The 22,093-nt window shown below is 42.0% G+C and overlaps 1 protein-coding gene across 1 annotated transcript in view; it reads left to right on the top strand.

Annotated features, from left to right (window-relative positions):
• Positions 1-14,165: 14,165 nt before the first annotated feature.
• The window catches only part of LOC117539891 (B-cell receptor CD22-like), an 82,806-nt gene continuing 74,878 nt past the window's right edge, over positions 14,166-22,093 (top strand). Inside the window, exons 1-6 of the mRNA XM_034206245.1 lie at positions 14,166-14,217; positions 18,246-18,593; positions 18,681-18,890; positions 20,150-20,419; positions 21,180-21,449; positions 21,646-21,915. Of these exons, the coding sequence (XP_034062136.1) occupies positions 14,166-14,217; positions 18,246-18,593; positions 18,681-18,890; positions 20,150-20,419; positions 21,180-21,449; positions 21,646-21,915 (1,420 nt within the window). The remainder of the gene's footprint in view (positions 14,218-18,245; positions 18,594-18,680; positions 18,891-20,149; positions 20,420-21,179; positions 21,450-21,645; positions 21,916-22,093) is intronic.

Below are 22,093 nucleotides of genomic sequence, written 5' to 3'. Positions count from 1 at the left end.
GCTATACCTCAATGAACAAATGTTGAGATGTGACTTTCTGTACACATTATGAAACTGTCCAGATAGTCTCATAATAATATCAAGTGATGTTAATTTGCATTAGTAGTTTGTTTAATTTGCATTGTTGATTTTATTCACAGAACGTGGATTTAGATCTTGAAGTTTGACTGCTTTTATAATAAAGGAAGACATTAGGATGTGTCTTCTCTTGTCAGTGAGGAGAGGTGCTCTGTTTACCACAAACTGGTCTCCTGAACTCCCTTTCTTTTAATGATGAAGGGTTTTCTTGTGGACATCAATCAACTTATTTGTTATTTTGTCACTGAAGCCGCACGGAGACGAGAGGAGCAGCTATGAGTTTAACAGCGAGTGGATTTGTTGTCGTCCTTCTCTCTATGCCAGGTAATGTACTTTTTTTTTTATCCACATTATATTTAGCTTTTCTAAACACGTTGACACTTTACATAAATATTCCATACAATTATACAGCAAACATACGCAGGCATATATTAGTGACCAAACAAGATGCACGCAAATTAATTTGGAGAAAATACAAAGAGACAACAGAAAGAAGTCAGATTGGCAGGTGGTTAGTCAGCGGACGACCAGACCCAGGAACAACGACTGAACTGGCTTTTTCAAGTGTCAAAGGTATGATCCTCTTCTGCATCTTCTACATATGGACAGTATTCTGTAACTTCACTTCATGTGTTGTCAGGCGCAGCCAACAATAAGGTCTACAGAGCACTTCTATATGGAAACTCACTACTACACCATCCATTCCTGCCTCCCTTTATCCTCTCGTGCATTCATTTGTCTTATTCCAGGTATTCTTGCTCATATTTTGATTTGGCAGAAACACACCTGAGTAGAAATGGTTAAACTCATAAAATGTTAATGTGGCGGCACGTGGTAGTGTTTGTTTGAAATCCTATTTAAGATCTACATTTAACTAAAAGCCGGACAACGCCACCTTGGGAATTGCACCCAAGGAAATAATTATTCAAAGTACCAATAAGGCATTCAGGTTCCTAATACTGAGGGGCAGGAGAGGTGGTTCCAATTCATCACATGTTTGATTTCAAGTATTAAGGCAAATGAGACAAGAAAAAAGCGTACCTACCGATCAGGCTAAGTTAACACAGCAGGAGAGCTTCGTTCAACAGCGGCAGCAGACATGGGCTGCCAACACACTCTCACTCCCTAAGCGTCCAGGAGCGACGTTTGGTCAGTGTCCGTGGCGTCCAGTTGTGACGCTCCTAGGCTCCTTCAGCGTCATAAAGGGACGCAAATAGCTTTCAACTGATTGCAATGTATTCCCATCTGCGGCGGGATTTGACGCTCATGGAAGCACGGCATTCGTTTGTGTCGGCTGCCCTTAAAGGCAATGTGAGCGTCCATTCCCATTGGATAACGGAGAATTGTACACCCGGAAGTAAGTATTCCCCTTACTGTCGATTGATTTTACAGTGATATCTGCTCTACTCATCGACTAAAAAACACCAGATTATCCTTGTTAATTACACAACATTGATTGGTTTAAATTGTGTGCAATGCTTTTGTATTTTTCCCCTTCGATTCGGAGAAACAAATATTTTTTCTGAGTAAAGGATGGCAGAAGACACTACACTACCCAGAATCCCCAGCTATCGTTTGGACTACACCATGTGCTCTGTTTGACAAACCCCGTGATAGTCCTCAAGCTCTGTGATTGGAGAGTGTGCTCCGAGGGTTACGCCGATTCTCGAACAGCACTTGAAATGGGATGGAACCAAGGCAGACTGTCCAAAACTGGATTTGAACCTGTCCACCGCGTACCCCCCCTCCCCCACCCCATCCCCAGAACTACACATGCTGGCTATTGTGTTTCGCAACATGTTCTCTATCTATGGCACGTCTCTACTGGGAGTTGTAGTTTTAAAAGACGTTTTCGTATTTCCCATAATAAGAAGTTGCCAGTATTAAACTGTGTACATTTAGGGGATAGGAAACACTCAAATTTAAAACATATAATTAATAAATGGGTGAAAATGGCTTGTGCCCATAATGGGCAGCATTAATATATATACACACATGCCAGCTAAGGTCAGAAGAGCTTTATTTAACAGCTGGTCTTATGTTTGTGACCCCTGTTGTTAATTGATAACATTACATTACATTACATTAATTGATAAGCCTGAAACATGCACTTGTCAAGGTTCAGAGGCACATTTTGCAAATATCGATCAGCTTAAGATAATATATACTTTATTGATCCCAAGTTGGAACATTTGCGTTACATCAGCATGTGTAACAGTTGTAAATATGCAGTGGTGTTTATTTGTAAATCATTTAGTATAATCACATAAATTCTGTGTTTTATATTTAACAATTCTGTGTTCTTTATTGATTGATTGTTCAATACCTGACAAGGTCGGAGATGAAATATCTACATACATCTTATAAGAGTATAATACATATGTATAATATCAGTTAAAATAAGTGCTTCAACATAGTTAACATTGCTGGAGGTATGCACAAATATTGATAGATGTCTTGTAATGCACTATTGAGGAACCTGCGACCCAAGTTTTTCATTCAATGCATAACTACACCATAGTTGAAATCTTGAAAAGGGATGTGCAAAATAGTCATTATATACAGTCTTCAATTAACTATTAGTAGAGAATAACGAGTAATGAATATACTTTATAGGGATCCTATTAATATCTAATAATACAAATAATGAAATTCAATAACATGCTTTAACCACTAGGTGTCCCTTTATATCAGCTGTGCACCTTTATGGTGTAAATACAGCCTATCTACCAATTGGAGACGTATTGTGTGAAAAGAAATGTAAGAAGTTGTTTAACTGCTGATATATTTATGATCCACGTCACGTTTTCAGTTCCTCATGTTTGTCTAGAAGTCTTCTCATCAGGGCTCTATAAATACAGAACTACGGCAGATATGTAATATTTAATGCAGCCGAACCGTGTATTACAATGCCGTTATGTGATGACTTTCAAAGAGAAAAGCAAGAACACTCGGAATAAAGTATTATTTTATTTTTTTTAAATGTTTTCGGTCTGTTTCCGGTATTTGTTAATGACGATGTGCTGTGAGATGTGAGACTGGAATTGCACAGGGGAAAATAACGTAGGCTATCTTTAGATGCGGATTTTGTTAAACTAATATGTTTGCGCTGTGGACCAACACTATACATTGACGGAGAAGGGGGTAGCAATAAAGATAACACCATTAAATAGTTACACAACATAACAGAAATAATATCGATAGCAGCGTCCCTAGCAACCACCTTGGTAACAATGAAAACGTCGCGATTTCCTGAAGTAATGTTCGTAATAACTAGAAAACTAAAGATCATGTACATCCACTGCACACATAATCTGAAATAACAACTCATATTTCTCGCATCAAATGACATCAAAACGCATTTTAATGGCCAAACTAACTTTAAAATAGGCATTTTCCACCGAGAATAAAACGAAGTTCGGCCATGTTTTCTTTTTCTGCAGGGAGAAATTTGAAGATCACGTGACATAGACGCCAGCCATTGGAATGAATGGTGAAAAAAAACGGGGTTTGTCAGAGCACATGGTGTAGTCCAAACGATAGCTGGGGATTCTGGGTAGTGTAGTGTCTTCTGCCATCCTTTACTCCGAAAAAATATTTGTTTCTTCGAATCGAAGGGGAAAAATACAAAAGCATTGCACACAATTTATACCAATCAATGTTGTGTAATTAACAAGGATAATCTGGTGTTTTTTAGTCGATGAGTAGTGCAGATATCACTGTAAAATCAATCGATAGTAAGGGGAAGACTTACTTCCGGGTGTACAATTCTCCGTTATCCAATGGGAATGGACGCTCACATTGCCTTTAAGGGCAGCCGACACAAACGAATGGCGTGCTTCCATGAGCGTCAAATCCCGCCGCAGATGGGAATACATTGCAATCAGTTGAAAGCTATTTGCGTCCCTTTATGACGCTGAAGGAGCCTAGGAGCGTCACAACTGGACGCCACGGACACTGACCAAACGTCGCTCCTGGACGCTTAGGGAGTGAGAGTGTGTTGGGGCTGCAGGATCCCTGCAAGGGTCTACAACCAGCAATACACATTTAGTATGTATGCTACTTGTCATGCTAAGCATACAACAAACGGCAGCCACCGCAAACTCACCGGTGCCAGCGGAGAAAGCACGTAAATGGAACTCGGAAGTGGCCTTTCTGCCAAAGAGCAAGAGGGAGCAAGAGCGACACTGACCCCTCTTTAGAAAGGTTTCCCCGTGTTGATAGGGCTGAACAGTTTATCCTGCTACATTCAGATAACGACGAACAAGTACATTGAAATGTTCAAAAACAATCCGTGTTAAATAGTAAACTGTACTTTGTTTCCGGGTCCTGATTCAGTTTCTGATGTTTCACTGTCCTCTACTGGGGGATCTTAAGTGAGACACATTCAGGCTTCATCACTCAGAGAGCTCTCTCCACTGTCTGCTTTAAAGGGTCACCCAAACTACTAAAGTACTGATGTCCTCTCTTACCTCCTAAACATGCAAATCATTCATAATAAAGTTTGCTGCATGCTGTGAGGTTGTTTTTCAAATGTTAAAGTGTTTTAATAAAGATAAACATTGGACATATGTTCACAACTGATCCACCTAAACATCCAAAGTCATTGAACATGTGTTTTTCGTATCATTAAACAATGTGTGTCAAAAGCCTACCAGTCAACTTGATTATGTGTGTGATGTGTGTGTTCATGTTGGGTTCACACTAACAGGCATGATATTTTCTCACGTCTCAGAGTTCTGTATCTCTCTGCAAACAGAAGCAACCTGACTGCAGAGAGAGCAGAGATGAAACAAACCAAGAGAAAATATATCATATGCTGGCCTATATATCACCGTTCAAATATCAGCTCCAAATGTCAATGCATTGTGGAAATATGAGCATGTCCATGCATTGTGGAAATATGTTGGTGTCCAATTAAAGAAACCTATTTTGCATTGAAACGGTCCCTGTAATGTACAACATTGTACACTTCAGGAAAGGTTTCAATGTTGAATAAGTTCCTCCAATTGGACAGGCTAAAACACTTGTCCAGACGTTTGAAAACAATTTTCCCGACCTTTTAAACATGATTTCTGCCTTGTCAAGTGCTTTATTGTAGCCTGGCTTTTTCATGTCGAATTGATGTACTTTATTTATATATAATGTCTCTGTATTTTTACACTACTGTACAATACATAGACATATACAATACACTTATTCCGACATGTGAAACACTGTTCCTCCCTTGTAAAGTGCTTTATTGTAGCCTGCCTTTTTCATGTCCAATTGATGTACTTTATTTAGTATTGCAAATGTCCCTGTGTTGTCAAATTCAAATACCTTTTCAATACTAACTACAGTCCATCAATTGTACATGGTACAGCACTCGTCCAGCCGTTTAAACCACTTTTAAACAATTTTCCTGGCTCAGAAAGTGAGGTGCTGAAATCTGGTTGGTGTCCATTTAAAGGAAACTATTGTGCATTGAAACGGTCCCTGTAATGTACAACATTGTACACTTCAGGGAAGGTTTCAATGTTGAATAAGTCCCTGTATTGGACATACTAAAACACTTGTGTCCATTTAAAGGAACCTATTTTGCATTGAAACGGTGCCTTCAATGTACAACATTGTACAATTCAGGGACAGTTTCAATGTTAAATAAGTTCCTTCAATTGGACACAAACCAGAATGCAGCACCTCACTTTCTGAGCCATACTAAAGCAATCCCCTCTCCCCCTCTTCCTCCAGGTGCTGCAGCCTGGTTCTCTGGGTACTCTATGTCACTATGTAACCTGTTGAGCCCGAGAGACCCCGGTTCCGGGGGCCTCCTGCAATATCTTGCAGAAAACAGTGTCTGAGGGCATATTCATTTAATAAACTATGAATGTTTTATATCCATGTAACGGAAAGAAACTCATCTAACTGATCATTTACATTTTTAATGTTTTTTAAAACCCCACAATGCTAACGCTGAGCCTCTGAATTAGCAACGAGCGAAAAATGCTAACAGATGACTGCATCGAAATTCACTCACAAAACCTTATTATTTATCTTTGCTGCACATCTCAACCCATCGTTTCACATCGTGAGGGGACACAGAATCGATGGTTATCCTCATTATCACTCAATCATACGAACTCTCGGAGATAATAACAAGAACACACATCAAAATATATGGAGCTAGTTAGCCTAAAACGGCAAAATGGCTCACCTGTGTGGTAGTCTGGTCAAAAGTGGTCTTCAATGGCATTAAAACGATAAAAAACGATGCTGAAGTTAATCCATAGGTTAATCCAATGTGTCTGTGTCACTTTGAATGATTTCTGATAATCCGTGAGCAATAAATCAGCTTTTCGGTTTTGAGATGTCAGACCTAGAGACAGCTTCACTGTGGAGCAAAACTGTTTACACGAAGACGCCATTTTTATTTTTAACATGAGTGTGTGCGGGACGATTCCCCTTCGATTCTATTGGCTCTAACGGTCAGAAAGAGATGTCACATGTCAAAATCGAAGAAGGGGGGCCAGAGATAAGGAAAATCCACCCAAATGGCCCCAGAAGAGGTTTTTTTTGCTAAATCTTTCTAAAAAGGTCAAATATCACTTGTTTTGCATCAATCTTGATACAGGGTACTTATTATATGTTGTACTTTGGATTCCTAAAGCTTTTAGTCTACTAACCCATCATCCAAGGTTAGTTTTCACTATAAGTACAACATATTTTTTGAACGGACACTATAATCTACAGTTTTTTACCATGTTCAATCTGAATTTTCTTTAAAATAAAAAACATCTATATTGATTCTGACTTGTCTACATCCAACTCACAGGTTTATCATTACTTTGAGAAAAAAGATTATTAATTTAACCCTTTTAGAAGGGAAGATATGGTCATTTGTTCTGGGAATGTCATTTAACTGAAAAAACAGGCTCAGGGCTTAAAAGGTTAAGACAGTTTCCCCGCATTTTAATCACTATTTCTGCCTTGGAAAGTAAGGTTCTCTCCACACTTTTTCCCCATAAATGATTTTAAATCATTATTTTTGCATTTAAATGCATTTATTCTATCATTAATATGGTTCCCTGAAACAATGCACATACTCTGGAGCTCACTGGGTTCCTGTATATGCTTTAATCAGGTGTTTTAACACTTTTTTCCATGAAAATGATTTGTAATCACTATCATGGGGCTATATAAATCCAATTCCGGGTAATTCAGAGCACAATTCTACCTTTTACTATTTAAATGTATTTGTATTATATATTTTGTGCTAGGAAAGTGACATTTCTGGGTGACTTTGTCAGTTTATGGAGCTGAGCCCACAAATCCTGGAGGTTCCAGGCCAAATTTGGGTGCTCATAGGCGGCCTGCCAGTTGCACCCACCCGTGGAAAGAAGAACAAATTGACGAAAACGGTTAATTATATCTTAAAATAATCAAAAATTAAGTTTAAAAAAATTGTTGAAAAAATTACTAAGTGCCAACGGAGAAGGGGCCTGAAAAGGCTCAACCCTTTGGGGCTTCTGGCCCTTTTTTACAGTAAGTTGCAACGGAGAAGGGGAAAAGTGTCCGGGGCTTCATTTCCCCTTCTCCGTCAAAAATATTCATCCATACATTTTGGACTACGGTCTGCACGAAATCGGAAACCCGGTTTTTTGGTGCACTCAGAAAAAAAATTGCTGTCTGCAAAGACGGAGGTGAAGTGTCCGCTCACCATGCACTTTGGGTTGGCCTTATTTTGTGCCTCAAGACCCCCCAGCCTGGTTCTCACAAAAGTTGACTGACAAATGTGCCTCTGGAGGAATGTAAGGGGAGTTGACAAGGGACTTTACCCGCATTATGAGGCACTATTTTCGGATACTTTTTTTCATTTTCACCCATTTTCCCTGGTTCTCAAAAAAGTTTATTCTGACAAATGTGACTCTGGAGGAATGTAAAGGGAGTTGACGGGGGACTCTTGTGGGCTCATGAGGCACTATTTTTGGGTACTTTTTTTCATTTTCATGCATTTTTCATGTATGAATTGAAACTTTATTTTTTTACATTTTGGTCAATTTGACCCAGTTCTGGCCACCGCGTTGCCTGGAGAATAGGACCGAGAGATGACAGGGGTCTCTTGTGGCCTCACAAGAAACTATTTTTGGACAAATGTTTTCATTTTCATGCATTTTTTTATGGATGAATTGAAACTTTATTTTTTTACTTTTTGGTCTGTTTCATCCAGTTATTGCCATCACGTTGCCTGGAGGATAGGACCGAGAGATGACAGACTCTCTGGCCGCCTCAACAGTCACAATTGTCGGACACTTTCTTTGCTTTACCCCGGTTCTATCACTCTTTCCTCCTTTGACCATAAAACCCATTTCCTGCTGGGGTGCTGCCCAGGCGCGCCGGATTCATTTTAGAAGTGGGGGGAGCCAAAAAAGTGCGTGTGTATGGCCCAATCCCAAATCACGCCCTACACCGTCCCTACCCCTACACACTCCCCCTCCGTGACGGAGTGAACTCCGTGGAGTAACACATGAGGCTCCTCCTGTCAGATGGAGTAAACACAGCAGCAAGCTTTGGGACAGCCTCCCCTCTCTCCGGCAGAAACAGGAAATGCCGTAACTGTATGTAACAACGGTTTCAAATCAGTATCTCTTTGACAACAAAATGTAAATGAATAACTCAAATAAAACTCCAAACATCTTTCATTGTGTTACTTTTTTGTAAAGCTCTTTTAGTTTTAAACCTGATGTTTATGAGCTTCTTAGTTTTTGCAATAGTCTGTAAATATACACAACTTTATAATAAAATGCACACATTTACCTTTTTCTAGACTAAACACAGGTATGATCCTAAGTTAAACAAATATGTGGTTATCATGAGGTTGCTATTGCTAACATCGCAGTTTATCAGTGGATGTTTGCTGGAAGCCTGGAACTACTTGTAAACAGCGTGTTTCCTGATGGACACACACAGCGTTGAGACCGGTCAGGTACCTCTGGCTACAGGTAATGCAATTCATGAAACTTATTTCAAGAAATGGACATAAATTATTTATTTAATCGAACCAAACAACAATTCTTGTGAAAAGAACGTATAACAAGCTTGTTAACAGTAACACAAGCTGTGATGTTGTGTAATTAAAATCACATGACTAAAATGTCCAATAACATGAGGGTGGAGCAACCTTCCAACAAATGTCCCACAATGCATAGGGTAAAACAAAACAAAAATCCCCACGTGGCTAAATCTAGCCTACTTAATCTTTCTACATTTTGCCAAAGTAAACCTCCCTTTGCTCACTGGCAAAGCAGAAACTCCGGAGCACTTTTTTGAGGTCCAGGCCGTCGGTCAAATCTTTGTGGATGTGGAGGAAGAGAAGGTGATTTAAGCCGCGCTCGGACTAGTTGAACGAAGGAACGTCTTCAACCGACGGAGGCTGGAGAAGCTCCGCTCAGCTGTTGCATTGGACATTGGCACAGTGAAATACAGCCGTAGAAGCTTGTCCACTTCACTGAAGAGGGATTGCGTGCCTCGTCCCTGTGCATGTCCGCGATTGTGGCCACCTTTGTCACCTGAGTGATGGGTCTTTCAGCGCCGGAACTGTTGTGTGCCTGCAAAACTGCTGGAAACAGTGACAACTGGGTGGACAGCCGTTCCATGTCAACATCACCTGTGTACATGTCGACCAGATTTTGGGGGATGTTGATGCTGCCGAATCCCGGGGGGGTGTTTACTGCTGTGAGGAGTACCTGTTCCATGCTCATCAGCAGAAGCAGAGTGGGTTGGTTAAACCTGCGAGTCAGCTCAGAAGTGAGCAGGTCAACTACCTCAAAGAACTGGCTCCTGAAGTAGTCCTCTGGATTTTCCCACTGATGAGGTGCATCCCCATCATCATAACGGCGTGGAGCGCGCCGCCTTGGAGGAAGAGCCGGTGCCTGGACCAGGTCGTTCATGGTCATTCTTTGGGCATCTTCAAAGATACTGTGGAATGCCTCTGTGGACCTCAGGTTTGTGTAGTGTGTCCGGAGCATCTGCACTGCTGACTTAACTGTCTCTGCTGAGAGGTCTTTGGACTGAAGCACCCGAGCCACCTCTTCCGCAGAAGAAAACAGTTTAAGACACACTTTCAGTCCAAAGCAAACACTGAATTGAGTCATCAATGCCTGCAGCCCTGGTGCCTTTTTGCTTGCTTCTGTGTTCCCCCCCATTCAGATTATTTTATCCAAAGTGTCGTAGACAGCTTCATAATTGGCAAGCAAGGATTTGATTGCACTGCCTCTGGCTGTCTAGCGAGTGGGGCAGAGCGGTGTGAGGCCAGCACTGGCACCAGGAGAGGCAGCAGCAGCATCCCTAATGTTTTTAAACATGGCGAGTCGTTTTGGTGAGTTGTTGATTATCTCATGTATGTCGTGAACTAAACTGAAGGCACCACGTACAATGTTGCACTTTGAAGCAGCTTCCTGAAGAATTAGGTTCAAACTGTGATTTGTGCAATGCATTGAGACTGCTTTGGGATTTATGTCTTTAAAGCGTTTGGCCACACCTGACATTTGTCCCTGTAGAACAGATGCGCCATCGTAGGTTTGTCCTCTCATGTCACCAATGTCCAGGCCGCATCTCATTAACATGTCCTTAATAGTAAGGGTTATTGATTCTGCGTCAGTTTTAGGACAGTCATACATTCCTATGAAGTCTTCATGGATAACATAATCAGCTGATACCCATCGTACTGTAAGAGACAACTGTTCATGCCCGGAGCAATCGCGAGTTTCATCCACAATAACTGCATAGTGTTTTGCATTGCTTTTAATTTCAGTTAATAGAGTGGTCAGAGACTCCCGATACATTTGATTTATAAGTTCATTAATTGTCTCATGTGATGCATATTTCCCGGTGAGCATGAAGCTTTTCAGAGTGGGGTTTTTCTCAGCAACAAGTTCAACTAGCTTTTGGAAATTGCTCTCCTTATCTGCATGCCCCCTGATTGCTAGGCCCTGTCGGGTTAGAAACTGCAGACAGCGCAGTTGCTCCATCATTCCATCTCTTCTTTTTTCCTGCTCAATACGCTGTTGTTTGACAAGCTGTATGTTGACTGGTATTTGACTGAAGAAAGCGCACTTTTTTTGAATACACTCTCTGTGGAAATGAGATTTTTCGTGGCTGTCCAGGCTTGGGCACTTTTTCCAGTTATTAACTCCGGTATTAACAAAGCTATCATCTCCACATTTTGAGAAAGTTACAAGCCGTTTGACAGCAGCAAATCTGCATATTTCACAGAAGGCCCGTTTAGTGGTTTTGCAAAGAATTAACCACTCTCTGTTTTTGTACCATTTTGCGTTGAAGTACCTTTGTCTTTGCCCAAATAATCTAGCTGTCATACATACATACATAGACCCTCACATGTACAATAAAGGGAGTAAAAGAGACCATTCTACCAGGGTCAACAGTTTAACCCGTTACCTTTGAAGACGAACTCTGTCCCGCCCATTACGCGGGTGGAGTGGAGCCCCCGGCTATAGATGCTGAAGGTGGGGTGTTGGCAGATGGGGTCGGAGTAGTGGTAGTAGTGGCCCTCCCAGGAGTGGTTGTTGTCGTGGAAGATGAAGTGGCGGGTGAGGAAGAGCACCTCGGGGCGCATCTCACAGCGCTGGCTCACCCACTCACCGTACAGCCCCGCGCGGCCAGGATGAGGGGGTGCAGCTCGTCCGAGCAGAAGATAATCCGGCAGGCGTGCAACCTAAGGACACATTTTGAATTGGGTTTATTACCAAATGATAACTAGAAAAGAAAACGAAAAAAATACATTAATTCCACTGCACAACGTTAACTAACCTCTGTACAACGTTAACTAACCTCTGTACAACGTTAACTAACCTCTGTACAACGTTAACTAACCTCTGTACAACGTTAACTAACCTCTGTACAACGTTAACTAACCACTGCAAAACGTTAACTAACCTCTGTACAACGTTAACTAACCTCTGCAGAACGTTAGCTAAACTCTGCTAATATCCCCTTAATGACATGCTCCTTTGAACATTTTGCTAAGTTACTGTTATAAATGTGACGAATCACTCATGTGCAACCTTATGAAAAGCCATTTTAAATCGGTTTTGTTACCATATGATCAGCCGTTAAGTAACTTTAGCTAAACCACGTGCAGCTTTAGCGCTAAGCTAACTTGTTGTGAGCAGGTCTTTTAGCGAATACATTTTTGACAGAAAGATATCTACAGATAGATATAGATGTTTTCAAACTCACCATTCCACGTAAAGTTATTTTCAAAATTCGGTCGGACCACCAGACGCAGCAGCAATAATTAGCGGGCTCCTCGGTCTTCACCTCTGACTGCGTGCAGTGCAGCTGCAGCACTAATGCTCAAAGTGTGTGTGGAAGCCCCTCCCCTCTCTTGCAGAAACGTAACACACTGAGTTATCTCTGCTTAATAGGATTATTGCAATGCACATTTCAGCTAAATAGTGCAAACAACTAATTTGCTTTAGTAATGACACTGTTTTTACAAAGTCTTTTTAGATGCGACTTTAGAGTAGAGGGGAATTATTGAAACGGGATTTGTACAGTGTTCCGCGGCATCCGCAGCTGCGAAAATGTGGGGCAGGGCCGTAAAGTGGGGGGGCCAATGGCCCCCTGGCCCCCCCGCTTCCGGCGCCCTTGGTGCTGCCTGGTTCCGGGGCACCCCAAACCCTCTCATGGTCGGGGCACCATGAATTAATGCATCGGACCCAGAGGTCGCGTTAACCGAATATTTTCCGTCTATGGCGGATTTTTTTTAACAATGACGGAAAAATCTGAAAGCAGTCCGTCATTTTAACGGATTAGAACAAACTCGGAACAGCGCCAAAGTGTCCCCGCAGCGAGGCTCCGGTGTTAAGCATGCCTGCCAAAAAGGAAATTATACCGTTTCCAAACCCAACTTTGCCCTACAAATCATTGAAATATCTGTGAGTTTTGGCTTTACGCTGTGCGCACTCCCGCGAGGTGCAGTGGGCATGCATAACACGGCGCTAACAGTTCACGAGCGTGCGCCCCGCCCCCCGTTGACAGTTCACGACTGTGCTCTCCCCCCCCCACACCCCCGTTGACAGTTCACGACCGTGCAAGATTGACAGTTCTCTCTCTCTCCCCCCCCCCAGAGTGTAAAGGCCGACGGGTAATACTGAATTTTGACGGACATTTTACGATCCTGTCCGTCAAAATGACGGGCAGTGAAAAAGTCTAGCGCAACCTCTGATCGGACCTAATGTTGCCATCACCAGCCCTGCATTGGTGCGGAGGTGGGACCATCCAACCCGGTGGCACCCCAAGTCCTCCCTTGGTCCGTGCACCATGAATTGAAGCATCGGACCCAGTGTTGCAATCACCGGTCATGCTAACGCATATAAACGGAGAAATAGAACAGAATTTTAATCAAATTCATTGTGTTTGTTTTAGTAAGGATGTCGTCCGAATGCCCGGTGTGCAGAGTCTTCTATCTGGCGTTGAACAAACACCTTAAGCACAAACATGCAGTGCGGAACTTGGAGGAGAGGGGCATCATTTCAAACACTTTTCCCGCGTTGAAAAGCCAGGTGCGGCATCCTGCTCTCTGGGTACACCCTGTCTCTGTTGACAACACTTTTCCCCATGTTTCAAACACCTATTCCTGGGTCCTACTTCTCGTATGCTGCTTAGCTGAAGAGAAAGGGATAGTAGTGAGCGTGTGAGGCCGCCTCTTATGCGTCAGGTACGCGCGCATTCAGGTAGGCCCGCCCAGGGGCCGGCTACGTCGATGGAAGTCTCAGTGAAGGAATGCGTGCACGATAGGAAATGGGGGAGTACCCTACTGGGAGTGTACATTTAACCAACAACATCCTGTACGAGGGAATACCAAGGGTGAGCGAGAAAATTGCAGCCAGGAGAACGAGACTAGCAGGACATTGCCAAAGGCATCAAGAGCTACCAGCCGGCAAATTGGTGCTGTGGGAACCAACACACGGGCATCGGTCACGAGGACGTCCCGCACAAACATACGTGGCCGTACTCAAGAACAACGCACAAAGTACCAATGAACTGGCCAGATGTATGGAGAACCGGGATGACTGGAAGCGACGATGGAGAGCTCGTCTGAGGACGACCTAGAGAGTCCAGTAGAGGGCGGAGCCTGTGAGAAATATAACAGCCGTCTTTCTGTACCTACCAATCAGACTAAGTTAAGACACACAGCAGGAGAGCTTCGTTCAGCAGCGGCAGCAGACATGGGCTACAGCAGGGGTGGCCAACCAGTCAGAGGTTAAGAGCCACATTTTTTCTATGTTACTGCAAAGAGCCACATCAAACACACAGTCACTGATACCGCTTGTTTCAGTTTTTTGTTTTCTGGAGACAAGATTTCAACCACGTCACTGATGCGTTTTTGTGGCATTGGGATATGTATTTTTTAAATCCTCTGGAGCAGAGAGAGGAGCTGTGGATTATTGTTATTGATTAATGCATCAGTGTTTCTTAGGGTCAAAAACACTAAACTCACAACTTAAAATGAAAGCGTTTAGTTTATTTAATAAAAGAGCACATGTTCAATGTGAAAAGTGACAGTAGTTATAGATTATTTGCAATTTGGTGCTATATATATATTTAAAAATAAAATTATATATATTTTTTTTTTTAAAACACCTTGAATATCAGGGGGGGAGGCGGGGCTCCATTGGCGGGGCGCAGCGCCCCTCCAAGACAATGGTAGGGGAAACACTGGATAATGTTTAATCAACGATAGGTTTCCCCCCCCCTCAAAGGTGATTGGTTCACTGCATCGCAGGTATTATTGTGATTGGCTCTTGGGCCACATCAAAATTATACGCGCTGTCATCCTCTCATACTGACACCACACATACACAACATACATAACACGGGACGAAAGTAACGGAGCGATTTTATCCGAGCCCAAACAACTTTGACCGGCCAAATTACGTCAGAATTATCAGCATTCAATACTTAACAGACCTACTAAATATCAGGTTTAACTGTCAGGAGTAGTGTTGTCACGATCCCAACATTTTGGTTTCGATACCAAGTCAAGAATTGCGATTCCGATTCTTTTTCGATACTTTTCTTAAAAAAAGGGAAACAGTCTTAAATGTAATTATTGTGCTTTATTTCACACCAGAACCATAACCATAACACAACCTTTTAAACAATGAGAACAATAAATAAAATAAATGACAATAATTCGTATTAAATCAAATTAATAAATGTCTTACAGACAGGCCTCGTGGTGTCCGTAGGCTTGCCCTCACTGTCAGAGATATAGCTCAAATACTTCCAAATTTCGCTTCTGGCGTCTTTTTTGTCAACAAGCCGAGGCGCAGCGGCAGTTGCACTCCCACTTGCAACCATGCTTCTCGTTTTCTCACATGCTCTGGCAGCTAGCGCGTGCACGAGAGAGGGGAGGCACTTAGAGCGTGCTTGAGAGGGGAGGGACTTAGAGCGTGCTTGAGAGGGGAGGGACTTAGAGCGTGCTTGAGAGGGGCGGGACTGCAGGCACGGCTGCAGTGCAGGGAGTGGAAGCAGAGCGTTGAACACACACGGCTCTTATTAAAACGGCGCTTTCTCACCGGAGTACTTTCCCCCGTCATTCTTAAAGTACCGATACTAATGAAACGGAGGAATCGTAACGTTTTTAACGGCAGGGTATCGCGGTACCTTTCAAGTATCGGTACACCGTGCAACACTAGTCAGGAGTCAGTGTCTCTCCCCCAAATTCACACATATAAAATTCGATATGAACTGAAGAGCCGCATGAAACTAGGCAAAGAGCCGCATGCGGCTCGAGAGCCGCGGGTTGGCCACCCCTGGGCTACAGGATCCCTGCAAGGGTCTCCAACCAGCAATAAACATTTAGTATGTATGCTACTTGTCAAGCTAAGCATACAACAAACGGCAGCAACCGCAAACTCACCGGTGCCAGCGGAGAAAGCACGTAAACGGAACCCGGAAGTGGCCTTTCTGCCAAAGAGCAAGAGGGAGCAAGAGCGACACTGACCCCTCTTTAGAAAGGTTGCCCCGTGTTGATAGGGCTGAACAGTTTATCCTGCTTCATTTCTGATAACGACGAAAAATGAATTGAAATGTTCAAAAACAATCAGTGTTAAATATTAAACTGTACTTTGTTTCCGGATTCAGTTTCTGATGTTTCACTGTCCTCTACTGGGGGATCTTAAGTGAGACACATTCAGGCTTCATCACTCAGAGAGCTCTCTCCACTGTCTGCTTTAAAGGGTCACCCAAACTACTAAAGCACTGATGTCCTCTCTTACCTCCTAAACATGCAAATCATTCATAATAAAGTTTGCTGGATGCTGTGAGGTTGTTTTTCAAATGTTGAAGTGTTTTAATAAATGTAAACATTGGACATATGTTCACAACTGATCCACCTAAACATCCAAAGTCATTGAACATGTGTTTTTCGTATCATTAAACACTGTGTGTCCAAATCCTACAGTCCACTTGATTATGTGTGTGATGTGTGTGTGTTCATGTTGGGTTCACACTAACAGGCATGTGAGTTTTTCAGAGTTCTGCATTTCTCTGAAACAGAAGCAACCTGACCGCAGAGAGAGCAGAGCAGAAACAAACCAAGAGAAATTAAATGGCATTTTCCATTCTCTCTGATAATTAATTTGGTTATCTTCATCCTGTTCAGTCAAACTGCCTCGTGGGTTCAGAGGTTAATGCATTCCTGTTCCTTCACTCCACCTGCAGACTGTGTGACGTCCTCAGTGCTCAGAGAGATCAACTGTTTCACCCTTATCATTTAAAATCATTTCTAATGCTTTTTTCAGGAGTCAGTATAGGCAGCTAAACGGGTCTTTACCCAGAGTTTATTTAGTTTAAGAAAAGTGTATTGTTTGTTAAACAACCAAACTTTACTGTGTAGTGGGTGTTACTGGGGTTTGGCTCATCATGCATATTAATAATCTAAAGAGGAAGGAAATCTTTTAACAGCCTGATATCCGTCTTCTGCTCATTGACGACAGAGGAAAGGCATCTTTGAACACGTCGTTCCTCCTTCACTGTGAGTAGAAACAGTTTATTGATGTAATGATTCTGTAAACCTCCTGTGAACATTATTTAATCTGACATGTTTTATAGTCTCACAGAGATGGTGGTCCTCACAGAGATGAGAGGAGCAGCTATGAGTCTAACTGCAGCAGCGAGTGGATTAGTTGTCTTCCTGCTCTCTGTGTCAGGTACTGTACTTCTACACTTACATTCATCACATGAACAGAGGGGATTCTGGGAAATGTGGGACTTGTTAAACCAGGTCTCATGTGGGAATAAGTGAGATGGATTTGTGTAAAAGGCAAACCTAGCAGAAACATTTAAAATGTAATTGTGTGTAGAATTGTAGAAACTCAAAGACGTTTCTAGTTTTTTTTGATGGATATTCTGAAGATCTTGTCGTGCGTTGCCGCTGTCCTTTGCTCCAATCATCTGCATCAAATATCACTTATCACTTTTACAAGCGTTAAAAAGAGAATATAGTGTATGCTCAACTGTTCCATCCTCTCTCTCTCTGAAAACATTTTGCTCTGTTTTTTTTCTGAAGATGACTTCAAGAATCTCCAGCTCCGTTTTTATTGTTTTAAGTGATTTAGAGAGATATTCTTATTCATAACATATTGACTCAACTCTCATGTCGCCATACCTCTGCACCAAACCCTTCTAGTTCCTTCTCTCCTCTCTAACCTCAGTGTTATATTCTCTCACTCTGAGTTTAAAGCAGTCTTCTTCTTTTTCTAATCTGTATATCAGACAGAAGCTGCTCTCACCTCAGTGTTCTGCATTTATTGTTATTGTTCACACTGACCTCAGCAGCAACCTGACCACAGAGCGAACAGAGAGGGAACTGTTCAGAGAGTCTCACACTATTCTAATTAATGTGATCACTAATCATTCACTGTTCATTTCTATGAAGGCATTTTCCAATCTTGTGTCAAACTGAACCCTTTTTGTGTAGACTTCTGTTCTACCTGGTTTGATTAAGAAACAACAAAGTCAAAGAGTATCATTGGTTTTAAAATGCCATAGAAGGAATTCACGTGTTTTTCTGCTTTGTTGAAAGTACTGATCAGGCCATTTCTCAACAATTTATAGATTAACTTTGATTCTAGTTTCTGGTGTGCTCTGTGTTTCAGTGGTTCAGGGTCAGGATGTCTGGTATGTGACTTACTCTTCTACTGAGATCTGTGCAGTGAAAGGATCAACAGTGGAGATAAAATGCTCCTACACATACCCATCAACATGGAGAGGTCGTGTAAACACAATACAGAAAACATTCTGGTTCACTGAACAGAAAGATGGTGAACCTGTAGATCTGACCACAGACTCAGAGTATGCAGGTCGTGTAGAGGATCTCTGTGAAAACAACATCTGCACTCTGAGAATCAGAAACCTGAGAGAGAGCGACTCAGCTGAGTACAAGTTCAGAATCAAAACAAGCCAAGCTTCACGCTGGGGTTATCCAGTCACTTTGTCCGTCACAGGTGTCTGACATTGTACTCTTAAAACATTTAACATTTTTATTTTGATACATGAACATTATTGATATTTTTATTTTTACTTTTATTCAGATCTCCAGGTGGAGGTGAGCAGATCAGGATCGTCTACTCTCCTTCAGTGTCTCAGCAGTTGTCCACCTGGTCATACTTCTTACATCTGGTTTAAGAATGGACAGAAAGTGAAGGAAGACACATCTCCTAATGCAGACTTCAGATATGATCCAGCAGACAGTTATTCCTGTGCTTTGAAGGGATATGAGGACTTCCCCTCTCCTTCAGTGTGTGAGTTTACTCAAAGTCTTCCACTGACATAATGACATAAACATACAGTATAACATATATCATCATTGCACTCATTTATCTATTTACCCACCAGAGTTCCCAAAGTGGGGGTCACGAGATGATTACAAAATAAAAATTGTAAATTAAAAAATATATATTTTATCAATTTATTTTATTGTTATTAATAATAACGTGCGCATAGACATTTTTCAGGGGCGGACTAGCCATCTGTATAATTTCCCCGCAGCGAGGCTCCCCCCGTTGAAAATCCACTAGCGCAGTGTTTCTCAAACTTTTTCATACCAAGGACCACCAATACAAAAACACTCACGGACCACCTGACTCCACAATAGGCCTGCTCACCACTCCAACAGTACATACAGCCGAATAATGACAGCTTAACCTTCTCTACATCGCCTCGTTCACACAATAAATCAACAATACAAATACAACTACAGATCATAAGCATTTTGTTCAAATGCAGAGACAGCCTCTTATGAAATGTGGACTACATTTATTACGGAGTTTATGTCCGAGACAACAGTACTGACAGATATGCAAAATACACCGCATGTAGTACGACACAAACCTCCGCTGTGGATTTTCAAAACAAAATACAGTAAAACTTTGGTCGCAGGCCCAAGTTGAACTCTCTGAGGTCTGCATGGTCTGCCTATAAAACAAAAATAAAAAAATAAAATTCATCGGATGCATATATTAGATAATAATCTCTATCTCGCTCGTAAAACATCTAAATCTACTTTCAGCATGGATAAATGTTCATGAAATACATCCATTGTTTGTTCTATAAGCTTCTTGAAATCCTAAAAACACATCGTTTTTCTAGAACAGATTACAAATCGCCTGAAAATGGTACAAACAAGTAGCAACATGTGTGACGAAGGTGTTGCGCTGGGCTATATCATGCAATTGAAAGTTAAACTTAAGCTCGCTCCATTGCGGATAACTTCCCGCGAGAGTGCGGAAAACTTAAATCAATTCACTAGCACTGAACCAGGGCTCTAGGTTTTCTGTTTGATTTTAAAATAGGTAAAATATACTCTTGCTATGAGTGGCGATACTACAAAGAAGAATAAATGAGAATTATGAAGGAAACTTCTTCCATGACATAAAGAACGTTTTTTGATTTCTGATAAAGGATGAAATCAAGTTAACCGCCCACTCTGTTTTATTAAACTATTGTTCATTTAAAAAGTGTCCCACTGTGGAATTAAATGTGTTCATGTTATCTCTTCCAGATCCTCCAAAGCTCCCCTCTGTGTCAGTGAGTCCCCCTGCTGAGATAGAGGAGGGCAGTTCAGTGACTCTGACCTGTAGCAGTGATGCTAACCCAGCAGCTAACTACACCTGGTACAAGACGGAACAAAATTCACAACTTTCTTTTGTCAAAGAAGGACCACGTCTCGTCCTCAGCTCCTTCCAGGTTTCTGACTCTGGACGGTATTTCTGCAGAGCTGAGAATCTGCTGGGGAGTAGAAGATCTGAATCCATCTCTATTGATGTGAAATGTGAGTAAAACCCAGGAGATTTAAAAAGAATCATGCAACCAATGACAACTTTGTTCACAGTCTGCTGCTGGAGGTCAATGAGATGGAGAGCAGCTACAGTCGATGATGACAAGGCAGTGTTATCTACAATTGTCTCCCAAATCTGTACGTATGTTCAGGGTATTCAAGCCAACAGGAATACAGAAAATAAAATATTAACACAACACCATTTGTTGTTGTAGCTCTATACCTGTCTGCTGGGAAAACACTGAATGTACTCTTCTAATATCAGAGTAGCACATGATAACAAAGGCCCTGCGTAGCTGTGAATGTAACCGGATGTATGATAGAAGAGCGTCAGGACTGTTTTAGGAATATGATGTGACAACGATTACCATGATGGTTCAGCCTCTATGGAGATAGACACAATGACTGTCATGTGTATTGCTTACGTGGGTCTTAGCTAATCTGAACTAAGGCCAGAATACTGCTTTCTATTCCTCCATCCTGTGACTGTAACACTCTCTAGTATATAAGCATGTCAAAGACACTATTCGGGGAACTATCTATGACATGCAGCTCTGTGTGTGAGGAATACTTCCATTCTTGCAAGGATAATAAATACTTGTATCCTGATATTGAAGAGCAAGCCGGTGACGAGTGATATTTTTCGAACACTCTCAAAATACATTTCCAAATTCCAGATGCTCCCCTATTCCTCATTTCTACTCAACATGATGTATTTTTACTCATTTCTGTTGATTTATTGTATTTCCTCCAGATGCTCCAAAGCCTCCCTCTGTGTCAGTGAGTCCCTCTGCTGAGATAGAGGAGGGCAGTTCAGTGACTCTGACCTGTAGCAGTGATGCTAACCCAGCAGCTAACTACACCTGGTACAAGAAGAATGGAAATGCAGACCTTTCCTCTGTCAGTGAAGGACCACGTATTTTCCTCAGCTCCATCCAGTCCTCTGACTCTGGACAGTATTTCTGTAGAGCTGAGAATCTACTGGGGAGTAGAAGATCTGAATCCATCTTTATTGATGCGACATGTGAGTAAAACCAAGCTAACTTAAAAAGCATCATGCATCCAATGACAACTTTGTTCACAGTCTGCTGCTGTAGGTCAATGAGATGGAGAGCAGCTAACAGTCGATGATGAAAATTGAGTTTTATTTATAATTGGCTCCCAAATCTGCACGTATGTTCAGGGTATTCATTTTTGTTAATTTATTGTATTTCCTCCAGATGCTCCAAAGCTCCCCTCTGTGTCAGTGAGTCCCTCTGCTGAGATAGAGGAGGGCAGTTCAGTGACTCTGACCTGTAGCAGTGATGCTAACCCAGCAGCTAACTACACCTGGTACAAGACGGAACAAAATTCACAACTTTCTTTTGTCAAAGAAGGACCACGTCTCGTCCTCAGCTCCTTCCAGGTTTCTGACTCTGGACGGTATTTCTGCAGAGCTGAGAATCTGCTGGGGAGTAGAAGATCTGAATCCATCTTTATTGATGTGAAATGTGAGTAAAACCCAGGAGATTTAAAAAGAATCATGCAACCAATGACAACTTTGTTCACAGTCTGCTGCTGTAGGTCAGTGAGATGGAGAGCAGCTACAGTCGATGATGACAAGGCAGTGTTATCTACAATTGTCTCCCAAATCTGTACGTATGTTCAGGGTATTCAAGCCAGCAGTAA

Source organism: Gymnodraco acuticeps, unplaced genomic scaffold (genome assembly GCF_902827175.1).
Source record: "Gymnodraco acuticeps unplaced genomic scaffold, fGymAcu1.1, whole genome shotgun sequence".
In the NCBI taxonomy this organism is placed as follows: Eukaryota; Metazoa; Chordata; class Actinopteri; order Perciformes; family Bathydraconidae; genus Gymnodraco; species Gymnodraco acuticeps.
Note: the sequence above shows the minus strand (reverse complement) of the source record. Positions and strands in the feature narration are given on the sequence as shown.